The sequence below is a fragment of the Aulonocara sp. 'chitande type north' Nkhata Bay genome, linkage group LG11, assembly GCF_057382095.1.
Source record: "Aulonocara sp. 'chitande type north' Nkhata Bay isolate Kocher_YH1m ecotype deep benthic linkage group LG11, A_spYH_male_GT1.1, whole genome shotgun sequence".
Lineage (NCBI taxonomy): Eukaryota > Metazoa > Chordata > Actinopteri > Cichliformes > Cichlidae > Aulonocara > Aulonocara sp. 'chitande type north' Nkhata Bay.
In genome coordinates, this window is record NC_141354.1 from 22,015,717 (window position 1) to 22,041,082 (window position 25,366).

Below are 25,366 nucleotides of genomic sequence, written 5' to 3' on the forward strand. Positions count from 1 at the left end.
CAAGATGCACATCCTCTCTACCATGATGAGAGAGGAGTATTCATAATAACTATAATTACATGATAGCATGTTTCAGTATGTATATATCTATTCAAATGGATTAACTGGATGTACAGAGGAGATGTATACATATTCATACCGTCAATATGTCATGCAAACGTGCATGGGCTACCAGTAAGGCTTCATTAATTTTTTAAGAGGTGTCTGGTTTGTTTAACAGCTTACAAGGAGATCAGAGCACAGGTTCAAGAGCTGAGAGCTGGTGGGGATTAACTTTGTAACTTCACAAACACTTAGATTAACACAAAAGAAGAGACTAATCAAAAGCAAGCCTTGATCCTCTTCCGCTAGTAACGCAAGTTTTCCTACTTAGTGTGTCACCTTTTTGCCCTGAAAAAAAAAAAAAAAAAAAAAAAACCCAAAACATTAAATTTGCTTCTTCTGACTGAATATACTATCACAACTGCCTTGCATCTCCATGACAACCAGCCCGATGAAAGGCAAGTCAAGGATGTGACACGGCCGACGACACAGTGTCGCTTTGAACTGTCCACACCTGAAGGATTCCTGAAGAGGTGTTCGTCAGGGTAGAAGCGTTGCATCGTTTTTACAGTGATGTGAATCAGCAGTGGCAGCCGGGCTTGATGTACAACTCATAAATACCGACGCCTCAAAGCCTTTGAACGTGTGCGAGAAGCGTGCTATATGAAATGACAGAAAGCTACAAATTGAGCAGTGAACTAATGACCTCATCAAGGAGCGTTTGAGAAGACAATCTGACGAATATCATAAAACTAGCATTTGACTGTAAATGAAGTGGGACACACTGAAATTGTATTATGGCCCTCTTAAAGTGAAAAAGAAACGCTATTTGGATTCTCTCAAAAGGTAAAGCCATCTATTGCAAAACATGTTTAAAATTTTACCTGCAATTCACGTTTCTGCTGTTACCTCTGATGAATGCTAGGTGTTTTTTTTAACATGCTACTCACACCAACAGCACAAACACCTTTGGGAGGTCCAGTTCAGTGAATCTAATTAATGTAGGTGAAGCTTAGCAGACAGGCACCAGCTACATCTCCCTGTGTCAGCATAACTATCGGTCACAGTGCACAAGCCTCAACAGCATCCAAAAGAGAGCTGTAAAAAAAGTATGTAGCTAACAACTTTGGAGCTTTAATGAGAGAAAATTGTTTTTGAAAATTCACTTTTTAAGCAGAATGATCTAAATCATCCTTGGTAAGGACAACCCAGACAGAAAACTCTGTCCACTGCAGTCGAAGTTTGCCTTGGGATTAATTACCCCAGCCTGGAGAGAGAAACACCTACAGAAACTACAGTAATATTAGACCTAAATCTGTTGATCTATTGGATGATTCGAGTTAGTGAGACAACCAAAATGGCAATCTGGCACCTCCTAGTGCAGGGGTGGGCCATTAATTTCCCCAAGAGGCCACACAAGCGACTTGGACTGTTGTGGACTACATCAAGAGGCCACATTAGCATAACTGGTACTCCAAACCAGTCCCAGTGACCCTTTGAGAAAATTAATTGCTCACTACTGTCCTACTGAATGCCCAAACAAGGACACAAGTAGAGTTAATGTAGGCAATAAAGTAAAAAAACAAAGATTTAAAAAAAAAAAACCCATCTGGGACCTAGCATGGCATATATAACACATCAAAGCCTGCAGAGGTTATAAAGAAGCTACTGCAGGATGGAGCAATGTAGTAGTAGTGTTGTTTCTTTTCAACAACATTTACAATACTATACTCGGGACAAATCATCCAACATTATGAAACAGCAAATAAATAACCACCAAACAAATTTAAATTACTTCATGGTTTACACCAACAGGGAAATCCTAAAAGAAACCATGGCTGCTGATGAAGAGTATGAGAGAGAGCAGTGGACAATGTTTGGGAATGAGGCGGAGAGGGTGGAAATCGATGTGATCAGGAACCAGCAGTTGTTACGCACTCGTGTTAACAAGATAGCTCTTCGCAAACAGGTACAGTCAAGTATTTGTCTTAAGAATCCCATTATTTTATTCATCAAAAGACTACAAAACTGTTTAGATATTAGCATTTCTGGAGAAAAAGTGCCACAGTTTGTCCACCTTAAATAAATACCGCTTTTCTGATTGGTAGATAACAACCAGAATATTTTTCAGAAAGGTTCCCTCTTGATTACTGTTCCTAATTTTAATATATAATTTTCCATCCTTCCTTGGTCCTCCCGCTTGTTTTAATGACAGCCAAAGCACAGAGACTTGCTATATTTAAAAAATACAGTGTGTTTATCTACAATAAATATTTATAGACATGTTTTCCTTCCATGGATAAATTCACCACTCTGTCTGTACCTCAGGCAGAAATGAAGGCATCTGCCCACATGAGGTACCTGGAGCAACTGAGTCAGAAGGCCCCAGACTTTCCAATCCCTCTGAGGGCTCACACTGTCTGGGAAGGCATGAGTGTGAAACTCTCCTGCACTGTCCAGGGCTGTCCAACCCCAAAGGTGACATGGTGAGTACCCTCATCTCTTTCTACTACTGCATTCTTTATGCTAAAAATGTGCAGTTTCCCCACAAAAATCACAGGACCATGGGCAAAGTTGCATCCTGTGGTGTTAACCTATGATGTCACTTGTCTAGTTTTGTAGATATTCTGTAGAAATGTCTACACTCTCTTGAATATAATACAACCAGATGTGCCTTGCCTTGTGGAGCTGTAAGGGCCAAAAACTACAACTGAAAAATCCAGGAGCATCGCTCTTCCTACAAAATCATGACCAACTTAAGAAAAATAAATACCAATATAAAAATAACAAACCACAAAACTTGTTCTAAGCATTTTACTTGAGAAACTACTTTTTTATACTGTTAACATTATAAATGAACAGTAAGTAAGTTTAATTGCCATAAAACTTGTTCTAATGGCCAGCAAGATGCGACTACTTGGGTTTAAATGAAGAAGCCAGATTGTTTAAAAGTCTGAGGAAAACAGCCCTTTAGCTTTCTTGATGTGTGAACTCGACATTTTGCTGCTGAATTCAGAGACACTGTCACTGATTTCAAATTTCACTGAACGCATCATGATGCTTATTTAATAAATTACGGTTCCCATTACAGTCACTGAGGAGGAAAAAGCAGGGTATGCTTTACGGTGGGTCGACCCTGTAATTGACTACTCTGTGAGCATGCAGTATCCTTCAACTTGGAAAATCCACCCTTTTTAGAAACAGACACACATCACATACATAGCTGGTCTCTGTCTATAACACAAGGTGCAATATCCTGGGGAAATGGGTTCCTATCCTCTGGTCTAGCCATACATATCGATATCTGCATTTGTTCCAGCTGATAAATGAACATTTTAAAAGTAAAGAAGAGACAGGAGAAACATTCGTCAGCATAGCTGGTTCACCATTGAACACTCTGAAACTTCCAGCACAGCAGCTAGAGGACATAAAGAGGAATCCACAATTTGTTATTGTAAAATGTGTATATTTTGAACTGCATTGTCATGTTATCTCATAAATAACTACATATAATAAATATAAGGAATAAGGAAGTCTGTTTATGCTTTAGGTGTTTATGTGTCACGTGTGTTTATGTTATTCACAGCAAATTTTCATGCTGTGAATCATAGTCTAAGGAGCTTGGAAAGAAAAGCGTCTGGACTTCTTTAAGTTGCTTGAAGACGTTTCACCTCTTATCCGAGAAGCTTCTTCAGTTCTAAGGTCAAATGGTGGAGAGTCCCAGATTTAAACCCAGTGGGAGTTTCCCCCCCAAAGAGGGACAAAGGACCCCCTGATGATCCTCTACCTAATCACATGAGCCAAGGTATGAAAACGGGTGTGGGTCACAATCAGCCAGAGTTTCGGGTGAGTTCATTGTGAAACCTAGCCCCACCCTATCATGTGATTTCCTGAGGTCAGATGGCCCAGGATGTGAGTGGGCGTTAAGGCGTCTGGGACGGGATCTCAAAACTGGATTATAGATGGCAGAGAGTTGGTGTCGTAAACCACCGCCTCTGTTCAAAGATGGTCGCTCACAGTGGACATAGATGGCTTCTTTCACTCCTCTTTCAAACCATCTGTCCTCTCTGTCCAAAATGTGAACATTGGTAGTGACCTTTGTCCTTTAGATGCAGATGGACTGCTGAGTCTTGTCCTGTGGAGGTGGCTCTTCTATGTTGTGCCATGCGCTTGTGAAGTGGCTGTTTGGTCTCTCCAATGTAGAAGTCTGGGCATTCCTTGCTGCACTGTACAGCATACACCACATTGTTAAGTTTGTGTTTAAGAGTTTTGTCTTTCGGGTGAACCAGTTTTTGTCTGAGTGTGTTGCTGGGTCTGAAGTACACTAGGTTTAAATCTGGGACTCTCCACCATTTGACCTTAGAACTGAAGAAGCTTCTCGGATGAGAGGTGAAATGTCTTCAAGCAACTTAAAGAAGTCCAGACGCTTTTCTTTCCAAGCTCCTTAGACTACGATGACCTGGATGACTGAGAACCTTCACAGACACATGCTGTGAATCCTTTTTATACATTTATTTTTTATTTAGGTAATAGTAGTTTTCTCAATGAAATATTGATGATTGGTGGCCTAAGGAACAATTGGATTGCCTGAGATCTTGCTCTGCAGGAAAGCAGGAAAAAGACTGTCATCATAGCAGACTTTGAAATCTACTAAAAAACAATTTTTAAGTGACAGGTTTGTTTGTTTTTTGAGCACTTAAAAAACAAAAATCATAAAAAAAGTTTAATGGCACAGCTGACCTAACATCACTAAGTGGAAGGGGAATTTTATTCTGGTATGTTAAACCATTTGTATTTTGGGGTTTGATTGAATCATAGGCATGTAAAAAGGAAAACATGAGACTGAGAATACTGTATATTGTAGACCAGGCACCTGTTACAGCCCACCCATGGCTGTTTTCCTCCATGCCAGTCCCCCTGTGACTGCTTCTTTAACTGTCCAAAAGTTTCTATTCAATCTGACATGGGGTCATCGGCATAATTGTGTCCCTTTAATTTCATTTCTCGCTTGGATAGAGTAAGTTAGAGCAGAATAAACTGTTTGCAGAGTTGTACCTTTTGGGGAGAAACTGTGTGTTATATAATCAGAGTTGAAATAATCAGTCTATCAACACACACAAAAACAAACAGGTTTAGAAAATTACTTCTTAAGTCATTTATCAAGCTAGCAAGCATTCTGGTTTTAGTCTCTTGAGTTTGATGATTTGTTGCTTTCTATATTTTATATCCATGCTAACTGAATATCCTTGGTTATTGGGAAGTCAGAGTAAAAACAGAAAGATGAATCTTCTATGAATAAAACAGTCCTTAGTGGCAGCACTACATTGCATCATTATTTAATATGTAATTGATCCAAAATAAACAAAAGGTTACATTAAAAGTCCAAAACTTACTTGCAAAAAACCAAAAAGACCAAGAGCCATGACATTGCTGTCCAGAACCCTGAGCTGAATATTGCACGCAGTATTAATATGAAATAATCTGTGTTAATTCAGGCAATGTGCCAAACTGTCGACTTTGATACCTGAGCTGCTGTGAGACTAGCTGATGAAAAGATTGCGTATGCTTAGTATTCATGAGCTATGAGATCCACACAACCTGTGGCTCATGAGTTTCACTACCCCATATGGGACCCATCAAGCCCAATGAGCTGCCCTCAACAATGCCCAGCACAAGACAGAATAACAGATCAAAGACCCCCTGTAGTCGTCAGACATTCAGCCAAACTAACAATTGATTATGAAAGCTGTGCATGAGTAATTAGTAGGCAGGAGCATAAACCACTCAAGTACAGCCTGTTGTTCATTTACTCTGATATTCAAAAAACAAAAATTATGTACTTTTTCGGCAGGTACAAGGATGGTGAGCCGCTGATAATATCTGACCAACCATGGAATTACAGTCTTCAACGAAAATTTGGTCTCAACACACTGGAGATCAGAAGGTGGGTCACTAGCTCAAATCTCTAATTAAGTCTGGAAAACTGGAATGAATGTGATGGAAGTGTGCAAGATAGGGCACGCAGCAGATTACTTGACCTTGCCACTGACAAATTAGGAATGGAATAAGAAACTGAAGCTACTTGTAGGTAAGATAAGGAAATTAAATGGTGGTGTTATGAGATAAAACGTGCCGGTTCAATTAAGAAGTACATGTGCGTGCTGTGTTGCAGGTTTTTTCTATTACCCAAATCCAGCACATGAAAAGAGGTCACAGCTTTTTCAACATCTCTTGTGGCTTGAAATTCACCCACTTTCAACTCTCACTCACAAACAGATGACATTCTATATCTTCTACAAAGGTGCTCTCCTGATGATGCTGGCGAGTACAAAGTGGTAGCCAAGAGTCTCCTGGGTGAAGCTGTGACCTTTGGAACGCTCGTGGTGAACTGTGAGTGGTTTCTTGTTTCATCTCAAGTCAGCTTTGCTCAAAAACCAGTAGCAAAGATGGAATACAGTACAATTGCCCCCAAAACACTGAAGAGTCTAGTTTCAGTCAGGCTGGCAATGAGACACTGACACAGTAAATTATTTGACTTAGTTTGAACATTTTTCAAACCTGGTTTACACAACTTTTACCTCTTTTGTTGTTAGTTTATCTTTTCCCATTTTCAAATAAAACCTGAGTTCTGGCTTCCTGAGTGCAATTCCTTCGAGATCATACATCGGAAGCATGAAAAAATGAACTTTTGTCATGGTCCTGGGTCGTTGACCCAGCGTTTTGTGTTTTGTGACTATTTCCCTCTGTTCTAGTTATTCTGTGTCCTCCCCCCTTGTGTCCGGTTCGGGTTCTAGATTTCCTGTTTTACTTTGTAGGTCTGTGTCTCGTTATGCCCATTAAGTTCCAGCTGTGTCCCCTCCTGTGTGCCATTTCCTCATTACCTGGTGTGTGTATTTATAGTTGGTGTCTGCCTGTGCTCCTCGTCGGCTCGTCTGCACTCATCCGTGTATTTCTGCGTATCTCTGCATTCATCTGTGTTTCTTGGTATCCTGGTCCTTGGTCTGCGTCTCTCTGCTCCGCTCTCCGTTTTGTAAGATTTCAGGTTTGCTCTTTAGTTTCTCCCAGTTTAGGTTTGTCATTACTCATGCTTCATTGCCTGTTTTTGCCACTGCCACCGTGTAAATAAACTTCACTCGTATCATCAGTTTGCTGCATCTTGGGTCCTCCTTTTCCTCCACTCCACACGGCTCGCTCCGCCAGCCGTGACAGTACGAGCCGACCAAACATGGACCCAGCGGCATCCGCACCTCCCGAGGAGCTTCGGGAGGAACTAATTGACTCTGTTTCCAGGTTGGTTAACCTATGGCTCGAGCATGAGGGGGAAGAGTGTCTCCGCGCTGTAGAAGCCAGGCTACAGCAGCTCATCTCTGCTCACTCCTGGCTGCTGGACTCTCTTCACCCGCTCGCACAGGACTTCATCCTTAACGAACTTCACCTCCACCCTCCAGCCGCTACCGCTTCCCAACCCAGCCCGGCGGTGAAGATTTTGCCCGGCCCGCCGGAGGTTTTGCCCGGGAGGAAGCGACGATCGCGCCGTCGGCGCGTCGCCCCACAGCCGGAGGTTGGGACTTCGGAACTGCCGGCTGTGGTGAGTGGAAAAGACACTCCGTCTGTTTCGCCAGCTCGCATGACTGTTTATTCCGGGGCTGTGTTTGTTGAGCCAGCTGCCCAGCCGGTAGCTCGGTTAGCTGCCCTGCAGCCGCTACCTCAGTTAGCCACTCAATCTCCACCTCCATTACAGTCACAGCCAGACCTATTAGACACCTTGTTACAATCCGTGGCTCAGTCAATAGCTCAGTTGGCAAGAGACTCATCAGCGTTATTACCAGCTCAGCCACCATCTTCACCAGCTCCGCCTGTACTACAAGTCCAGTCCATCCAACCGGAAAAGCACTGTTTTTCACCTGTTCATGTCAAGCAGAGAGACACACCACATAACGCAGTAGTCAGTCCGCAACAGCTGGCCAGCCCAGAGACTGTGACGCACTCCAGGGCCTCCCCAGAGGCTGGGTCCCAGCCCCCGGCCGACTCTGGACCCCTGGAGGTTAAGAAGCCAGCTGAGGACTGCATCCGGCTGTCGCTGCCTGAGCTGAGTCGATGCTCTGTGCAGCTGCAGTCTGCTTTGTGTTTGCCAGAGGCCCGTGCGCCTGCTGGTTCTGATCTGTTCCTGCCAGAGGCCCGTGCGCCTGCTGGTTCTGACCCGTGCCTGCCAGAGGCCCGTGCGCCTGCTGGTTCTGTTCTGTGCCTGCCAGAGGCCCGTGCGCCTGCTGGTTCTGTTCTGTGCCTGCCAGAGGCCCGTGCGCCTGCTGGTTCTGACCTGTGTGTTCCAGGGGCCCCAGTGCCCACTGGTCCAGAGACAGTTTTCGCTGGGGGGCCCGAGGAGCCCGTCCAGCCTCCTGTCTCGCCTGCTGGGGGGCCCGAAGAGCCCGTCCAGCCTCAAGACCCATCATCGCCACCAGCTGCAGCCTCTGTGTCTCCATCCTCGCCAGCTGCGGCCTCTGTGTCTTCACCCACGCCGTCGCCTGGCCCGGCTTCAGCTTCTGCTTCACCCTCGCCTGGCCCGGCTTCAGCTTCTGCTTCACCCTCGCCTGGCCCGGCTTCAGCTTCTGCTTCACCCTCGCCTGGCCCGGCCTCTGCTTCTGCTTCATCCTCGCCTGGCCCGGCCTCTGCTTCTGCTTCATCCTCGCCTGGTCCGGCTCCAGCCTTCGTGTCTTCAGCATCGCCTGGCCCGGCTTCAGCATCCTCATCAGCTGCCTCGTCTGGTCCAGCCTCTGCTTCGGTCTCGTCTGGTGCTGCGACGGCCACGCCACCTTCGGGTCCCAAACTGCCGCCTCGACATCGGCGGTCATCTGCCAGGCCGCTGGTGGAGCGTCATCGTCAACATGGACAACCTCCTAGACGCCGCCGTTGCCGTCCGCACGGTCGGCCTCCAGACTTCTGTTATCGCCGCCGTTGCCGTCCGCACGGTCGGCCTCCAGACTTCTGTCATCGCCGCCGTTGCCGTCCGCACGGTCGGCCGCCTGAACGGTTTCCCTGTTGCCGCCACTGCCGTGTGCACGGGCGGCCCCCTGAACTGCCTCCACTCCGCCACCGCTGCCTTCCGCTCGGTCGGCTTATGGCTCTGCGTCGCCGACGTGGCCGGCCTCAGAAGATAAACTGTCCTGGACTTCTGAGCTGTGAGCCTCTGGGCCGGCCTCCTGAACTGTGTTTTGTCCTGGTACTCCAGCATGTGTGTTTTTGTTTTGGACAATTCCCTCGGTCCGCTGGAGCTTGTTTTGTTCGGTGTTGGTCCCTCCGTCCTGGGCCCCCGCCGCCCGCCCTGGGTTGGTCGTCTGTTTTTTGTTTTGGGCTGTCTGGAGCCAGCCCTTGGAGGGGGGGTACTGTCATGGTCCTGGGTCGTTGACCCAGCGTTTTGTGTTTTGTGACTATTTCCCTCTGTTCTAGTTATTCTGTGTCCTCCCCCCTTGTGTCCGGTTCGGGTTCTAGATTTCCTGTTTTACTTTGTAGGTCTGTGTCTCGTTATGCCCATTAAGTTCCAGCTGTGTCCCCTCCTGTGTGCCATTTCCTCATTACCTGGTGTGTGTATTTATAGTTGGTGTCTGCCTGTGCTCCTCGTCGGCTCGTCTGCACTCATCCGTGTATTTCTGCGTATCTCTGCATTCATCTGTGTTTCTTGGTATCCTGGTCCTTGGTCTGCGTCTCTCTGCTCCGCTCTCCGTTTTGTAAGATTTCAGGTTTGCTCTTTAGTTTCTCCCAGTTTAGGTTTGTCATTACTCATGCTTCATTGCCTGTTTTTGCCACTGCCACCGTGTAAATAAACTTCACTCGTATCATCAGTTTGCTGCATTTTGGGTCCTCCTTTTCCTCCACTCCACACGGCTCGCTCCGCCAGCCGTGACAACTTTAGATCTCACACTTCTAACATTTTCAAACTTCCTTATTTTCCCCATAAACATACTTTTCATACACTCAGTGGAAAAGTTTAACCCTCTTTGCTTTAATTATTTAACACAGATTCAACAAGATGCCAGAAATGGTCCAGATTGACCTGATGGCATATGCAATTGTTGCAGATTTGTCAGCTGCAAATCAACGATGCAAATCTCTCTTTCCACCACATCCCAATCTCTACCGGATTGAGATTTAGTGACTGTGGAGGCCAACAGTTAACTCGCAGTTATGTTCAAGAAACTAGTTTGAGATGATCCGAGTTTTGCGACATTATGTGTTAATCTGCTGAAAGCAGTCATCAGATGATGGCTACATGTGGTCATGTTGAGTTGGACACAATGCTCAGGTAGGCTGTGGTGTTTAAACAACGCTCAGCTACTACTAAAGAGTCTAAAGTGTGCCAAGAAAATATCCCCCACAGCATCACACCTCTATCCCCAGCTAGAAACACTGATGTAAGGCAGGATGGATTCATGCCTTCACCTTTTATGCCAAATTCTGTCCCTAACATCTGAATGTTGTCTACACATAACAGACAAGTTACCAAAGAACCGATTTTAAATTCAATTTTTAAGCTAGTTCCTCGAGTTAGATACAGTATTTTGGCACCTACAAGGTGATTCAGAAAGAGGTATTAGCTGAAAACGTCTCACCGTGGTATGCAGGATACCCTTAAAAACATTGGGGAAACTGGAGAAGTGTGGTCAAAGCATAAGAAGAACACCACCTAAAACATCTTAAAAAATATTTACTGCAAAAAAACAAAAACAAAACCATAACCTGAAAGAAATATTCTTATAAAGGATTAATTATGAAACCACGATGCACGAGTCAAGACCACTGACATCAGCCATGCAAGGAAATCCTAGCACTTTAAGAACATCTTAAGTTTGCACAAACAGCCTGTAGAAACAAGTGTCTCAACTGCAGCCTGTCCAACTGTCAGCCATGCACCTCTTAGTTTGACAAGTAGAATAAAAGTAGTAAGTGAAACTGATTTTTTTAAATAATTTTTTACCTTGTTTAACTTTAACTTTATTTTCAGATTAAAGAAGCCCCGCCCCTGACATCCCAGGTGGTTTGGCTAGCCACTGAGAAACTAGAGAAGACGATATTGTGTTTAACTAAAATAAAGTTCAAACGTTAAATTTAACCAGCACCTCAAGCTTCCATGAATATTTACTTAAACCTCCTTTTACATTGCACCAAGAATGTAGCGCTGGGTTTTTCCTTACAGGCATGTTTTTCTTCATTAGTCCATTTACAGCTAACGTAAGTGCATATTTTGAAATCCTGCTATGACAAATAAAGCATTTCATTTATTTTTTATTTTTTTGCTTTATGTTGTTGCACAGATGATCATTAAGGTGCCCAGGGTGCAGATGCTATGCTAGCTAAATTTGACCAAATGTTTGTATCTCCATCCTCCTAATGCCTCAGGTCTCCATGGTGCGGTTTTCTATCCTCATTATCCGAGTCTCTATGTAAATTTGGTGTTTGTAAGAGAACCAGCATCAACGGAAATGATCAGAAAAACAGGTCCCGTTGCAGTGCTCATGCATAATAAATTAAAATGAGACAGTGGGTGTAGCAGTGACTAATAACATCTACAGTGAGCTATACTGCCTCGCAGCAGTGTTACAGAAACTATTTATTTTTTTATTTATTTTTTATTACCTTGACCTACCTGCCCTTTTATGAAAAGGCTTCACTTCCTGAATGCTCAGCTCACTTTAATGACTTTAATGAGACACTTCAAGGCTTCTTCTACATTTCACAGGTATTCTTCAGGCTTTAACACAGCCTTAGGTTAAAGGGAATATTAGATGTGACTTGCATAAATGTGGCATTGCCAGGTTTGATTCGCCTTCTGCTTTATCTTTTCTTGCTTTCTTTCTTTTTTTTAAACATGTTTCTTCTTCAGTCTCACAGTATCATTCACTGCTTTTCTCTCTGTTTTTGACCCTGCCTGCCACTCTCCAATCTGTCCTGCTCTGCCGCCCTGCGATTCAGCATATCAAGGAGCCGTGGCTGGTTCAGAGCGCTTGCAGACCTCCGGTAAGTTTCACACCAGTGCCTAATGAAAAGTGTCCCCTTTCATTTTCTCTGCCACCCTTTGAAGTTCCTCCCTCCATCAGTAAACGAGGGCAGGCTGAGTGACTTTGAAGACTGACACAACGTTTGGCTCTGCTGTGCATGTGGCACCTCTTAAAGAAAGACATGGGAGGAATGAAAGGGAGCTGCACACTGATGCTGTTTGGATATCACGGGAATTTATGTTTCTGTGTGGGTGTTCATAGATGTACAGGCATAAGTAAGACTATTTGTGGGGTAGTTACTGAAGGGATAAAATGACTTGCTTCCAAGTGAGCAGAAACGACAGTCATGTATATTTCATTCCAGGGACAGCGGGAGATTTATCCCACTTCGCTTCAAGCTGCGGAGCACCTCGCACTAGCTGTGGCACTCTGTGGCCTAGATTAGCTTCTGCTATGTGTGGGGTTCAGGACTTTTTAACCTAGAACTACATAATTTCTATACATATATATGCTCGCAATCTGATCAAACCAAAGAAGCGGTTTTGCCAGGAACAGCTATCTGACATAGACATGTTTATCTTACAAGGACCTCTAGTTTTTGTATAAAACATGACATCCTGAAAAAATATATACACTTTTAGAGTTTTATATTAAATTAGTTAATGTCCCTTCAACTTCCCCTTGTTTTTTAATTTATTTTTGTTAGTATTTTCACAAATTACCATCTTCATCCAACCTTTTCCAAGTAGCTTTAGTGCCCAGATTTAACTTAACACTTATATAAATGACTTTTGCAAACATAACCCAACCACAGGTGGCCACAACCCTGTGTACCCCTAATGCTGGTCCCAAGCCCATTTTGGTCCTGGTATTCATGTGGATTTTACTGTTATGTATATAATATATATACACTTGCCAAGCCTAAAAGAAAAATCCCAAAAGAAGAAGGCTCAAACATATGCTTCGGTGGTGGTGGTGGTTGGTTGTGGTTGGTGGGTGGTGAGAATGTTTGAAGTGTTGTAAATAAAGACAAAAGCTCCCTTAGTTTTGCTCTGAGCTGTTAGATAAAGTGAATGAGGGAAATATCCAGTCCTAGAGTGTTTTGTTGTTGCCCCCACGGGCCTCCCAACGGTTACCAAGGGCTCTCATTGGCCTGCAGGCCACACTTTGAAAACCCTGCTTGTAACCCACAGGACCCAAGGATACCAGTCTCAGACAGCAAAGGCCTGTGACCATTTCTCAACAAGCTGGATTTTTTTGATAAGAGTTATTTTAATATTGTGACCCATGTATGCACTGCTAAAAATTTACTGATAGTCAACTCTGTCCATTGTCATCATCGTGCACAGATGTTGCGTGTTTCTTGTCAGGTTCGACAGATTTCATATACTGACTGTGCAAATGTGCGCGTTTCTAAAGAAAGCAAGATTTCTATTGAAAATGTGCTGATTTTTATTTTATCTTAAAGGGATTTTAAAGACATAGCAAAACTGGAAAAGTCAGGAGCAATATAATTTATGTATGTATTACACTATTGCTTCTGAGGAATGACCATGTGGGTGCGAGACAATCCAATATTTTCCCTACACACACAGATATTAAGTGGCAATCATGTTGAATGAAGCTTTATCAGCTTGTAATGGCATCAGGGGCCGCTTGCTAGGAGAATGTGCTGAAGAATTGCATGCTGCTATTTTTTTGTAACTGATACTTGATTATCTCATATGGAGCTGATTGTATTTTCCAAAACAAATCACTCAAACTAAAGCGTGACTGCGGTAAATTTATCATAACATCAGTGCACTGAGGGAAATGCAGGACTTGAATGATGGGAAGCAAACATCTTTGCGGTGTGTTTCAATAATTCTACGCACACTGTTGTGATAGCCCGGACTTCTAAGCAGAACAAGATCATTATGAGAAGCATGTCACAATCTTTCAGATTCATCCCTGAGAATGGGATTGACGAGACCTCATGGCACACATATCTTGCACGTCCGGATTGTATTGCTTTGCTGTTTTTGACAAGGCAGAGAATGACAGGCAGCTAAAGGAATAACTTGTCAGGAACTGTTCACTTAAAAACAAAGAGTGCCATCTGCAGCTTTTCTGCTGTCCTGTGACGTTTCCCCCGGGGAATTCTCTTATAGCTGCTTTGTGTGTGTGTGCTTGGATAAAGCAGTGGGTCTTTTTCTAGTCTGTATTAGATGGTCTTTTTAGGCATTTCTGTCTCTATCACCCGTGTGTTCTTACTCCTGCTCCATTCCTCCCATCTATTCTAGCCTTACAGCTTCAACAGGAAGCTCGGTTTGGCACCTCCTTTCCTCCGACCTGGGTGAAAGAGGGCGACACCCTCACCCTGGAGTGTACATTCACCTCAGCTCTGCTCCTCTTCCAGAAGGATGTCAGCTGGTTTAGAGATGGTAAGTGTTGCAAATACAAAGTAATTAAGTAAGTAAAATTTATTTATATTGCATTTTTAAAGAACAAAGTTCACAAAGTGCTTTGCAGAAGAGAATACACAACAATTTAAATGGTATAAAACTAAATCAAGGCAAGCCTGCACAAGCTGGTCTTAAGTTTCTTTTAAAAATGTATTAACACAGATCTTAGGTCCAGAGAAAGCACAGATCTAGGGCTCTAGGGACAGCCATCAAGCAAGGATCAGCAGATCTCAGAGATGTAGAAGTTATATATGGCTGTAGTAGCTCACTGATGTATGGAGGCAACTGACGATGGAGGGCTCTAATCGCCAAAGGTTTAGGACCTTTTAGATTTACTCAGAGCAAATCATCCCAAGGGTCCAAGATTTTAATTACTTTTGGGAACAAAGATGTCAGGTCCACAGATCATAACTTCAGTTTTTGTGTATTGAGAAACAGATAATAGGATACCATTTAGTCCTTTATAATATGAATGCAGTCTTGAACAACAGATAATTTGGTCACATTCTGGGGTTTCAAAGACAAGTACAATGAAATGTCAGCCGTATAACAATAGTATGAAATGTCTTCAAAGTTATTCAGGATGTGTCCAAGTGGGAGCAAACAGGATACGTCCCAGGACTGAACCTTGCGGCACACCACGGGATAAAGCAGCAGGAGATGACACAAAATTAGCAAAAGCAAGTGTAACACTCCAATGAGAGGGATGGGAAGAAAATAAGTCAAAATGCCCACCCACGTTCTAAATCTCTTAATCAGGGTACTACGATTAACTGTGTCAAAGCAGCTGACAGACGCAAGAGTATAAGGATTGAATAGTTACCTGCATTTCATCTCATTTTATGTGCTAAAATTTCATTTGAATTTCAGTAGAGTGAATCTGGCTGAAAGTTCTCTAAAATGTTGTGAACAGTTCAAACTTCTGGTAGTTGGTTGGCCAACACTTTTTATAATGTTTTGGAAATGAAGGCAGTTTTGAAATTTTCCTAAAATTAAAAGAGGGTGAATAATGGCCTCATTAAAATATGAAGGGACACAGCCAGAAGTTAAAGTTAAAGCATTAATTACCTCAAGTCTAGTGGTGTGAAAGACCTTTTTGAACAGTGAAGTTGGTAAAATGAAAGTAATGGGTCATAAAAGCATTATTCTTGACTTTTTAGCTTGCTTTTTCTATTTTCCAGGTGTACAACTGCATCAATCCAGCAATGTGGAGATTAAAACATTTGACACCAAGGCCGTCATCACCTTAAGGGCTGCACACAAGGAGGATGAAGGTCTTTATACTGCAAGACTGAGAACCACGGATGGAATCCAAGAGCACAGCGCTTTTGTCTATCTCACAGGTGAAATACTCTAAAATGTTAGCCTACACTTACAATTTATCAATGCATTAGAGTCCAAAGATTAATGGATCTAATATAAATACTGAAGCTGGCTTTGGCGCTTTCAAAATTATCCACTAATGTGAAAATATACCTCCACAGCCTCACTGAGAGAAAATTAAGACCACTTTTCATGTGCAAATGCTTAGCATGAACAAACAGCAAACCTCCAGATGCATTAGTTTAGCTTAAAGTTTAGAAACAATAGGAAACCCTCAGCTGGCTCTCAAAAGGATCATCATGATTATAAAAAAACCCAACATACCATTCATGTAGTCTTAAAAACTGTCACGGGGGGGGTGGGCCGGTGTGTTTGAGGTGTGGACCAAAAATGCGGACACAAAAGAAAAATGCGGTATAACAAAAAGCGAGCCGTTTATATCTGGGCTGATGTCGAAACAAAAACAAAGCAATGCAAACTGGAAAAAAACTAACCTGAAACCTAAACGGGGAAAAACTAAAACATAAAAACTGACTTGAACATGGTCGGAACAGGATTCATGAAAAACTATGACAAGAGATAAATGGACAATGAACAGGAGAAAGGAAACTCTGTGACAAGATGTGACTTGACCTGGTGAAGACAGAAGACATAAATACACTGAAGGGTAATGAGGGAAGTGGAAACACCTGGGGAAACACAGCTGACACAAATGAACCTGAATGCCACAGGGGAAGTACAACTAAACACATTGAGCATGGAACGGACTCTTCACAATAAAACAGGAAACATAATAGAATGTAGACATGACAACACGAGCTTGACAACGTGGAAGCGCATACATGAAACAGACAAAGGAGAGACGAAAGTACTGGCACAGCTAAAAGTACAACATAGAGGACAACACAGACTTACACCAAAGACAGGAAAAGACTCATAAACTCAGAGATATGGATGAAACTAAACTAAAGAATAAAAACCAACTAAACTCTAACTAAATAATAACACAAGAGCTTCACATTATTTCAATATAACATAAGAAATTTCTTGACCACGTGCTTCTTTCCTTCTGACGTCTCTTTTATAACCACCAGTCACAGTCTTGTAATATCCCACATTTTCACTGTTTTTACAAACACACCTAAGCAGAACATGCATCTGAAAACAGAGTGCTCTTCATTTGTTCCTTGAAGTGCCCAGCACTCTTGGTCATATTACAAATTTTGCAAACATTTTTAAAATAACTGAATGTGAATTCATTTTAAGCATATTTACCATCAATGGTCATTGTATTAATTACCTCTTGCTTGTGCTTGGTTGGACCCAATTTACTTTTAGAGCTGCTTCAATTTGTATTGGTATAGATTCAACAAAGTGCTGGAAACTCATGATAGCATCAGACAGTTGCTGCAGATTTGTCAGCTGCACATCCATCATGTAAATCTCCCATTCCACTAAGTCTTGATGGTGCTCTATTGGATTGAAATCTGGTCACTGTGGAGGCCATCATGTCCTGCTGGAAGCAGCTATCATAAGATTATACAGGGTGGTCATAAAGGGATGGACATGGCCAGCAACAATAATGCAGGAGAGATCCATGATCTCATGTTGTTTACATCCAATTCTGACCTCTCTCATCTAAAACCTGCAGAAAATTGAAACTAACGTTTTTCTCAGTCTTCTGTTGTTCAGATATGGGGAGCCTGTTTGAACTGTTGCCTCAGTTTCTTGTCATAGCTGACAGCTCGAAGCAATCTGGTGGTTCTCCTCTGAACTCTGGAATCAGCAAGGCTTTTTCACCTAGATAGCTGCAACTCTCTGGATATTTTCTCTTTTTTTCAATCATTCTCTGTAAATTCTATAGATGTTGGCAAATCTCTGTAGGTAAAACATTTTCTGAAATACTCAGACCAGCCCGTCTGATACAAACAACCATGGCACATTCAAAGTTAGCTAAAGCACTTTTCTTTTCTGTTCTAATGCTTGGTTTGAACTTTGGATTTCCTAGATGCATTGAGTTTCTGCCAAGTGAGTAATTCTCCCCCCAAAGGGAGGGAGTATGTAATCAGTTGCATTTGTTTGTCTGGCTCTCTGTTTGTTAGCCATCTAGCATCTACAGTTTTCAAAAAAATAATTTCCAAATTTTATGTGATGGTAGATGCTAATAACAGATTCAACTGATTTCATTTTGGTGAAAATCGGGTGTAAACGTCAAATTTGCACCAAATTTGAAAATCAGTAAAAATTTTATATGATCCACAATTTTTTTGTGGATCATCGTCAAACCTCACAACAATAGGCCTTGGGAACATGAGTACCTAGGTTGCCTAGGCATTACCTGCTTCTATTTACATAATAACATATATAGTGGTAACAGTTAATGCTTATCTAAGCAGATGATGAAATGTATGATTCATTTTGCAGACACGTTGCTTTTTTTGAAGTACGTAGCTTGTTTTCAACGACTTCCTAAAGCCACTCATAGGCATTGTGCCACGCTTGTAAGTGGGTGTCAGATCACATCAGAAACTCCTCAAATATTTAGTGTCTTCTTTGAAGAACTTGCCCAGCTGTCTTTCAAATTATACGCTTTGTTTGATGTGATGTTTTCAGTCCTCGGCAAAATGGCAAATAATGACAAAGTGTGATCTTGTCACCTGTGCGTACAAAATATATGTCTTTTGGAAAATATAATCGTCTTTTTTTACTTTCGAGTTCAGAGCAAACATTCCTCCAAACATTATTTGTATTCACCAGATTTTGGTTCTAGTTTCATTTCCTTTCAGCAAACTGATTCACACAGGGAAATTGCACCATCAATCAAAATATTTCTCTGTCGAGGGCTTGTTAACTTTGTTCGATGAAAGTATATATTTTTCATATGCCACTTTCTTCTTTCGACATGCAAATAAACCAGAGAGAAGCTCACACTTGAGTCATCAACTTGAAATCTAAGCACCATTTGTGTTTTAAAGTAATTGTAGTGCTTGTTCATGTATGTATTCAACCTTAAGTCCCACAGCGACAGCATGAAGTGCTCTGAATCATTCATGAGCTCCTGTGCACATACATCGATAACACATCTGAGCCCAAATAAACACACGTATACGGACACTTAATGCAAGGTAAATCTCAAATACTTGAGATACTCGCTCTCTCTTTTGTTTGGGAGCTCGTTTTTTTCACCAGAGCTGTAGGTACTAATTTTGGAATCAGGGAAGGTCTCTGAATGTGTGTTTTTTCCATCATTCAGCCATCATATTAGCATTACAAATGGGGGGGTTTGCAATAAAAAACAAATAAGAAATGAAGGATGGGAGCGAGGGTGGCTGGTGGATGCGCATTTAAAAAGGAACGAGATATGTTTCCTATTTAAATGTTGACTTAAGCCTTTTGTTAAAAAACAACAACAATCTATTCTCAGCATCAAGAAAAGGTTTGCAAACATGTCACGCTATGTTATTCAAGTCTGCTTTGAATTATTTCTTCATTTCTTTTTTGTCCTTTTCGCTATGTCTGTGTGTGTGTGTGTGTACATGTTTAGGCATCTTTGTGAGGACAGAAATTAGTTGCGGGGACCAGCAGTCACTTATGGGAACAAAATTCCCGTCCCCACGAGTTTGAAGACATTTTTGAGGGTCAAAATGGGGTTTTGGTGTCAAGGTTACAATTACGTACAATTACGGGTGTCAAACTCCAGGCATCGAGGGCCGGTGTCCTGCAGTTTTTAGATGTGTCCTTGATCCAATATAGCTGATTTAAATTAATAAATGACCTCCTCAACATGTCTTAAAGTTCTTCAGAGGCCTGACAATGAATTAATCATTTGATTCAGGTGTGTTGACCCAGGATGAGATCTAAAACCTGCAGGACACCCACCCTCAAGGCCTGGAGTTCGACACCCCTGGGTAAGGGTTTCATGGTTAGGGTTGCGGTGAGCAGCGAGGGAAAGCATTATGTCAGATGCTGACAGACAGATGTCCTCACTAAGACATGAAAACAAGTGTGTGTGTGTGTGTGTGTGTGTGTGTGTGTGGGTGTGTGTGTGTGTGTGTGTGTGTGTGTGTGTCAAATTTGAGACGGCAGGAGATTTGAAAGTTCAGAGATTAACACACACTTGATCTGTTATAATATCAAAATCTAAAGCCAAAGTCTTGTTTGTGTTCAGAACAGCTTTTTCCATAACCAGCTTTGAGCATCAGTGTCGTGGGATATATCAAGTTTAAAGTAGCAAAACTTCACTAATGCAGGGTCTGTGATGTAGATCATCAGAAAAAAACGACTGCTACTGGTGAACTTTGATCTGTTTTCTCATCATTTGCTGGAGAAGACTTCAAAAGGTGCATTTTAGGTAAACTTTCCAGGGAGATCACCATGTGGGATAGGTGGCTGGTCAAAACAAGTTAGAGCTCATGGAAGGTCTTATTTGTACCTATACGTTCTCTACCACCCCGTCTTTTAGCAATGATTCCATCTCTGTCTAAACAATTTTCTAATAAACCATAACTTAACTGTCACTAATGGCTCTGAAATGGAAGAATTACATTTGTTCACATGTTCTTTTGGATAAAAAAAACTGGATCAAAGAACATCAGGTACTTGAGACACTGTTTTTTTTTTTTTTAATCTTTCCAATTTGAGCACACAGAATTTATTTTATATAGAATATCTCCTGGAGTAACTTAACATGTGGAGTGGCAACTATTGATTACTTTAAAATCATTGATAATCCTTTGGTCATTAGGAGAAACACACAATAGCAGGTCAACAAAGCAAAACTCGTTTTTGATATTGTCGTCACTGGCAGGCGGGTTGCATGAATGCCCAACTTTGTGAACATGATCATTTGAGACTGACACAATGTAGGATTTTCAAATTGATGCCATAGGTGCATCTACTAAAAATCTTGGACAGGAATCTCAGTGATCTTGACCTCAAGGTCAGAGGTCAAATTTTCTGAAAATCTTGCAGACATGAAAACTTAAGAAACCCAGGATTGGTGGCCATTTTTTTTACTTTCAGGCTTATATGTTTGAATCGATTGCATGAACTAGATTGCTGTAGATCCTATTATTAAACTTTCCAGTTCCTTTTTCCCTTGGTTTTACACATCTCCTCCTCCTTTGGCTCACTATCTTTCTCCTACTTTGTTTGTTGGAAAAACAAACCCTGTGTTTCCACAGTAAACGATTTAGTTGAGTGCTAAACTGGAAATCCAATAAATATATTCCAAATAATGTGAAAAAAGCAGCACATCACAAACTTCTCTGTCAGCTGGGACAAATTGCTCCTGTTTGACTTGTTTACTGGTTCATTCAGCTTTCATTAGAACTACACAAATTCAGTTCAGTTATTAGTACACAGCTGGGGGCTGAATATTTCTATGCCGTTTTTCTTCTCGCTAACTGACTCTCTGCTGACATCCATAGATGCATCGGCTGCAGTGGTGGGCGGTCCCGCGTCTCCTCTCGCAGTGCAGGTGTCTGACGTGAACAAGGACTACGTTTTCCTGACTTGGCAGCCGCCCAGCGCTGATGGAGCTTCACCTGTGCAGGGATATTATGTGGAACGGTGAGAATCGCGATGTACCGCTTACTTCAAATATTCCGTTGGGTTCAAATGAATCGGGTAAAACAAAGTGAAAGCTGACACTGAAAGTTTATTTCAGACCTTTGAAAACTAGCTGACAGTGTTGGCAAATCAACAGTCCACTGAGCAGGTGTTTATCCTGTTGACATAGAAATGTGCTTCTTTGTATATTTTAGGATTTCTAGATTTTCCCTTTTAAAAAGTTAATGATTTAACAGCTTTGGTGCAATCACATCCATCTGCACTTTCTTTCCAAATGTGTCCACACACTTTTAGATTTCAACAAACCCGAGCATGTCCCAGGGCTAGAGGTGAGGTACACCCCACCTCTGTATTCGGACAAATTTTTCCTATCATTTTCTATATTACACAACACTGTCCAGAAGACAGAGTGTCACGGTCCTAGTGACCCAGTGTTTTGTGTTATTATTAGTTTTTGATTACATCATGGTTTATCACTGTTAGTGTTGTGGTTTCTGTTTTGTATTTCTAGCGCTCTAAGTTCTGCAGTATTTCTTGATTTCTAGTTCTTGGTTTTTGTTCATGTGCCCTTTATGTTCAGTGTAGGTTTAGTTCTGTCTTCATGTTTATTTTCTTGTTCCCCAGTCAGTCGTGTCTCATGTCACTCCTGTCCCTGTGCTCCGTGTTCCCTCTGTTCAGTATCAAGTCCGTGCACTTGTGCCTGTCGTGTGGTTCCTGTTTTATTTTGATAGTCTTGTGTTCTGTGTTCAGTGTTTGGAGCTTTGCTTTACTCCTGTCTCGTTACGTCTGATTAGTCCCAGCTGTGTTTCCACCCGTTTCCATGCTCTCGGTTTTCAACCTGTGTATTGTAGTCCTCACACACACTGAGCAAGTGTGCTGTCACGTTGTACCTTAACTACTCTGTGTGTTTTTCCTCCATGCTCCTTGTAGTTGTTTCCCAGTTTAGTTCCTTAGCTTCCCAGTGTCTTAGTGTTTTGATTTTAGTTTGTATTTCTAGTTCCTCGCTTTAAGGCTTTGTTTTTTGTATGAAGAGTCATTTACAGCCAAAATAATGCTGCCTTCTTTAGTTCACTCCTTCATTGTCCGTGAGTCCTGCATTTGGGTCCTACATCCTGCCTGCCACACAGCAAACCATGGCATCGAGTCACCTTCATGTTTTTTACATATTGCGAATGCAATGTCAGGGTTTCTTTTTCTTTCTTTTTTTTAACCTTGAAAATTGACTGATGAAATTTCGATTGTCAGAACTGTTTTTGTTTTGTTTTTTTCATTGTGTTCATATTGATTTTTACATTAAGCTTCTACATTAAGTCATTGCTTTGGTTGGTGATTTATCATGTCATTTAAATATCAATTAAAATGACAGCTGATTATGTCATTTAAACAGGCACTTAATCAAGTGATGAACTGTGAGACAATTAGTCTGACTACGCTACCTTTTCAGACTGTGTGCATGTTTGAATTCAGTAAAACAACGAAAGAAAAGTATTGACGAAAAGATTACAGGTTTTCATTGCCAGAAATATCCAGCACAGAGATTGGATCTCCTACAGTGAGCTCACGTTGATTTGGCATTCATTAAAATGCTTATTTTAGATTGGACTCTCAGTGATTTCCTGTACTGCAAGTCAACATGTGACCAACAGTAAGCCTACACTGCTAACCCTTCTGTGTGCTTCTGCTGCTGAGGAATTTGAATTGGACATATTAAGTTGGCAGAGCCCTAATGAGATGGATGGTATACATGGTAATTATCAACCCTCAACTGTGTGTTAACAGCAGACTCAAAGGCTCTCTGAGGAGAACAGCTACTGGAGCTATCACCAAAATCAGTCAGTCAGGATCACCTGAACATGTGTGCTCATATATTTGCATTTCTGCATTTCATGTTCGTTTGTGTATTTTCTTCTTTAGTCACAGCACACAGCTCTAAACGCTACTGGTTACTGAACAACGAAACAAAGTGTAGGATACTTCCCAGTTCCCTAGCAACCCCCCCCCCCGTCTGGTTAGAAAAGTGGCAACAGTTTGTCATTGATGTCGTACAATTTGAGCCTGGACTTGTACTTAAAAAACATTTTTGTTCTGTTTTTGGAGCCTTGTTATTTTCGCGATGCTCTCTGGTCACAATTATACTCTTTTGTGGCGTACATACTGGCTGTTATGTGGGATAAAGTGTTTCAGAATTGGTGTTATAATACTGTACCCCGCAGACTGCACCTAGTGTTGTTCAAACACAATGGGTTAGTTCTTTGTTTTTCTTGTACAATTTTTTTTTCTTTATTACTGTATTTTCAGGACTGACTTCTCCCTCGCACCGTGTGTCCTTTTCAGATGTGACCTCAGCCAGGGTGAGTGGGTGCGCTGCAATGTGGATATTCAAAAGATTTGCCATTACCCAGTGTTTGGGCTGAAGGAAGGAACTCTGTACCAGTTCAGAGTACGTAGTGTGAACCAGGCCGGTGCAGGGCGCCCCTCCAAAGCCACGAAGCCCGTCGTCACTGCAGACCCCCTGGAACACACCAGGACTATGGGTAACACATTAAACATCAACACTGACATATAAAAAGCTTTAAAATGTGTTAATGTTGCTGGTTTTTCCTGCATCGTCTAATTTATTTGTGGAGTGAAATTTAAACCTGACCAGCAGAATACCTCAAGAGCTTTGTCTTTTTGGCGTCTGATATCATAAATAATGCCAAAGTATGCACAACAAATATGCATGAGTGCTTAAGTGGAGGAACTTTCCCCGATCAATTAGCAAGTGGAAAAAACACTCTCCTGAAATTCCTTAAATTACTGAATCAGGCTTTGCGATGCAGTTGTATTTATTCCTTAATCATAATTAATTAATTGTTTGAGTTCATAAAAAAAGATAAAGAAATAAAGAAAATGTTCCCAGTCTCTAAGATGTCATTTTGTCTCTTGGGCAGCCTTGATGATATAAGATCACAGGCACTAAAACTGTCCTATCAGTTAGCTGTCAGGTTCATGTACTTCATGTGGTTTGTAAAAATGGGGGAACTTGCATGACACATCAAAGTGTTTTTCTTTGGTAGAACTTTTGGATGTCTGACAAAAGATGCATAAAGATGCTTTTCTGGCTCTAGAGAAAGTTGATCTACTTTGAAAACCAAAAATGTAAGATTATAGAGTCAGAAGGAAGAAGAATTTCTTCTCATACCTTGAGATTTTCATCTGGACTTTACTGACTTAAATCTCTGACTAAACTGTTGGCTTTCAAGCTGCATTGTGGGTAATGAGAGGAAAACATGGCGTGTGCCAGAGTGAAAAGGTGTCAGTGTATCATTATTTCCTTCATTCAGACTAATGTTAGGTCACCTTTATTTATATAGTACATTTCAAACAAGAGCTGTTGACTCATAGCTCCACATGAACAGACTCCTGCTTCCTAGAAAAGATCCTTGAAGTTTCAGCACTTTTCTACATATTTCAATTTATGGTCTTTTGAGAGCCAGAGTCAAAGAAAGTTTAAATTCCTCCACTAAACATAGCAGACATAATCAAGCACTGTGGTTTGCAAATGCAGTTGCTCCATAAGTGCTATTGGAGGACAAATGCTTACCAAATCAGCACAATGGGTGGGTTTACCACTGTTATCAAGGGGTACTTTACATAGCTAGCACCCTGCCCCAAGGACAACAACTTAAAATACCTTTGGATTCAGGTGGATATGGTTGTCTCCAGTGAGTGATTAGAGAAAAAATATGTTCCCTCTCGCTTGTAGTTAGTTAGAGTGGACCTAATGGCAGAAAAAAGATAGAAATGCAGCTTAATCATTGGGCAATTCTGTCTGAAATCGGGCTCAAAATCGTATGCAGCTGTTGGGTTGTTGCTGACTGTGATCGCAGCATATGATTTACATTATTTTCGAACACATCAAGCCATTGAGCGACCCCTGCGCCTTTTCATGGAAGCATCTGCGTGCACTATGTATCCCCACTTATTTATTCAGGCTTTTCCTTTAATTTGTCA

The 25,366-nt window shown here is 41.8% G+C and overlaps 2 protein-coding genes and 1 long non-coding RNA gene across 5 annotated transcripts in view; 2 read left to right on the forward strand and 1 right to left on the reverse strand.

Annotated features, from left to right (window-relative positions):
- The window catches only part of LOC147318918 (uncharacterized), a 41,620-nt gene extending 25,169 nt beyond the window's left edge, over positions 1–16,451 (reverse strand). For both annotated transcript variants that reach the window (XR_015131511.1, XR_015131510.1), the window contains exon 1: positions 16,124–16,451. This is a non-coding gene — a long non-coding RNA (uncharacterized LOC147318918). The remainder of the gene's footprint in view (positions 1–16,123) is intronic.
- The window catches only part of myom3 (myomesin 3), a 74,263-nt gene that overhangs the window by 13,761 nt on the left and 35,136 nt on the right, over positions 1–25,366 (forward strand). Inside the window, exons 4-12 of one of the 2 annotated variants that reach the window (XM_086311108.1) lie at positions 1,858–2,011; positions 2,371–2,528; positions 5,894–5,986; positions 6,344–6,432; positions 12,007–12,051; positions 14,315–14,455; positions 15,658–15,819; positions 21,229–21,370; positions 23,705–23,904. In XM_086311108.1, coding sequence (XP_086167234.1) covers positions 1,858–2,011; positions 2,371–2,528; positions 5,894–5,986; positions 6,344–6,432; positions 12,007–12,051; positions 14,315–14,455; positions 15,658–15,819; positions 21,229–21,370; positions 23,705–23,904 — 1,184 coding nt within the window. Of the gene's footprint in view, positions 1–1,857; positions 2,012–2,370; positions 2,529–5,893; positions 5,987–6,343; positions 6,433–12,006; positions 12,052–14,314; positions 14,456–15,657; positions 15,820–21,228; positions 21,371–23,704; positions 23,905–25,366 lie in introns of those variants that run through there. The other variant, XM_086311109.1, reaches the window with a different exon arrangement.
- On the forward strand, positions 7,250–9,197 carry LOC147318920 (uncharacterized). The gene is made up of 3 exons (XM_086310121.1): positions 7,250–8,237; positions 8,409–8,605; positions 8,811–9,197. Exons 1-3 carry the CDS (start codon positions 7,268–7,270, stop codon positions 9,195–9,197), a joined length of 1,554 nt encoding a protein of 517 aa, XP_086166247.1. The 5' UTR covers positions 7,250–7,267.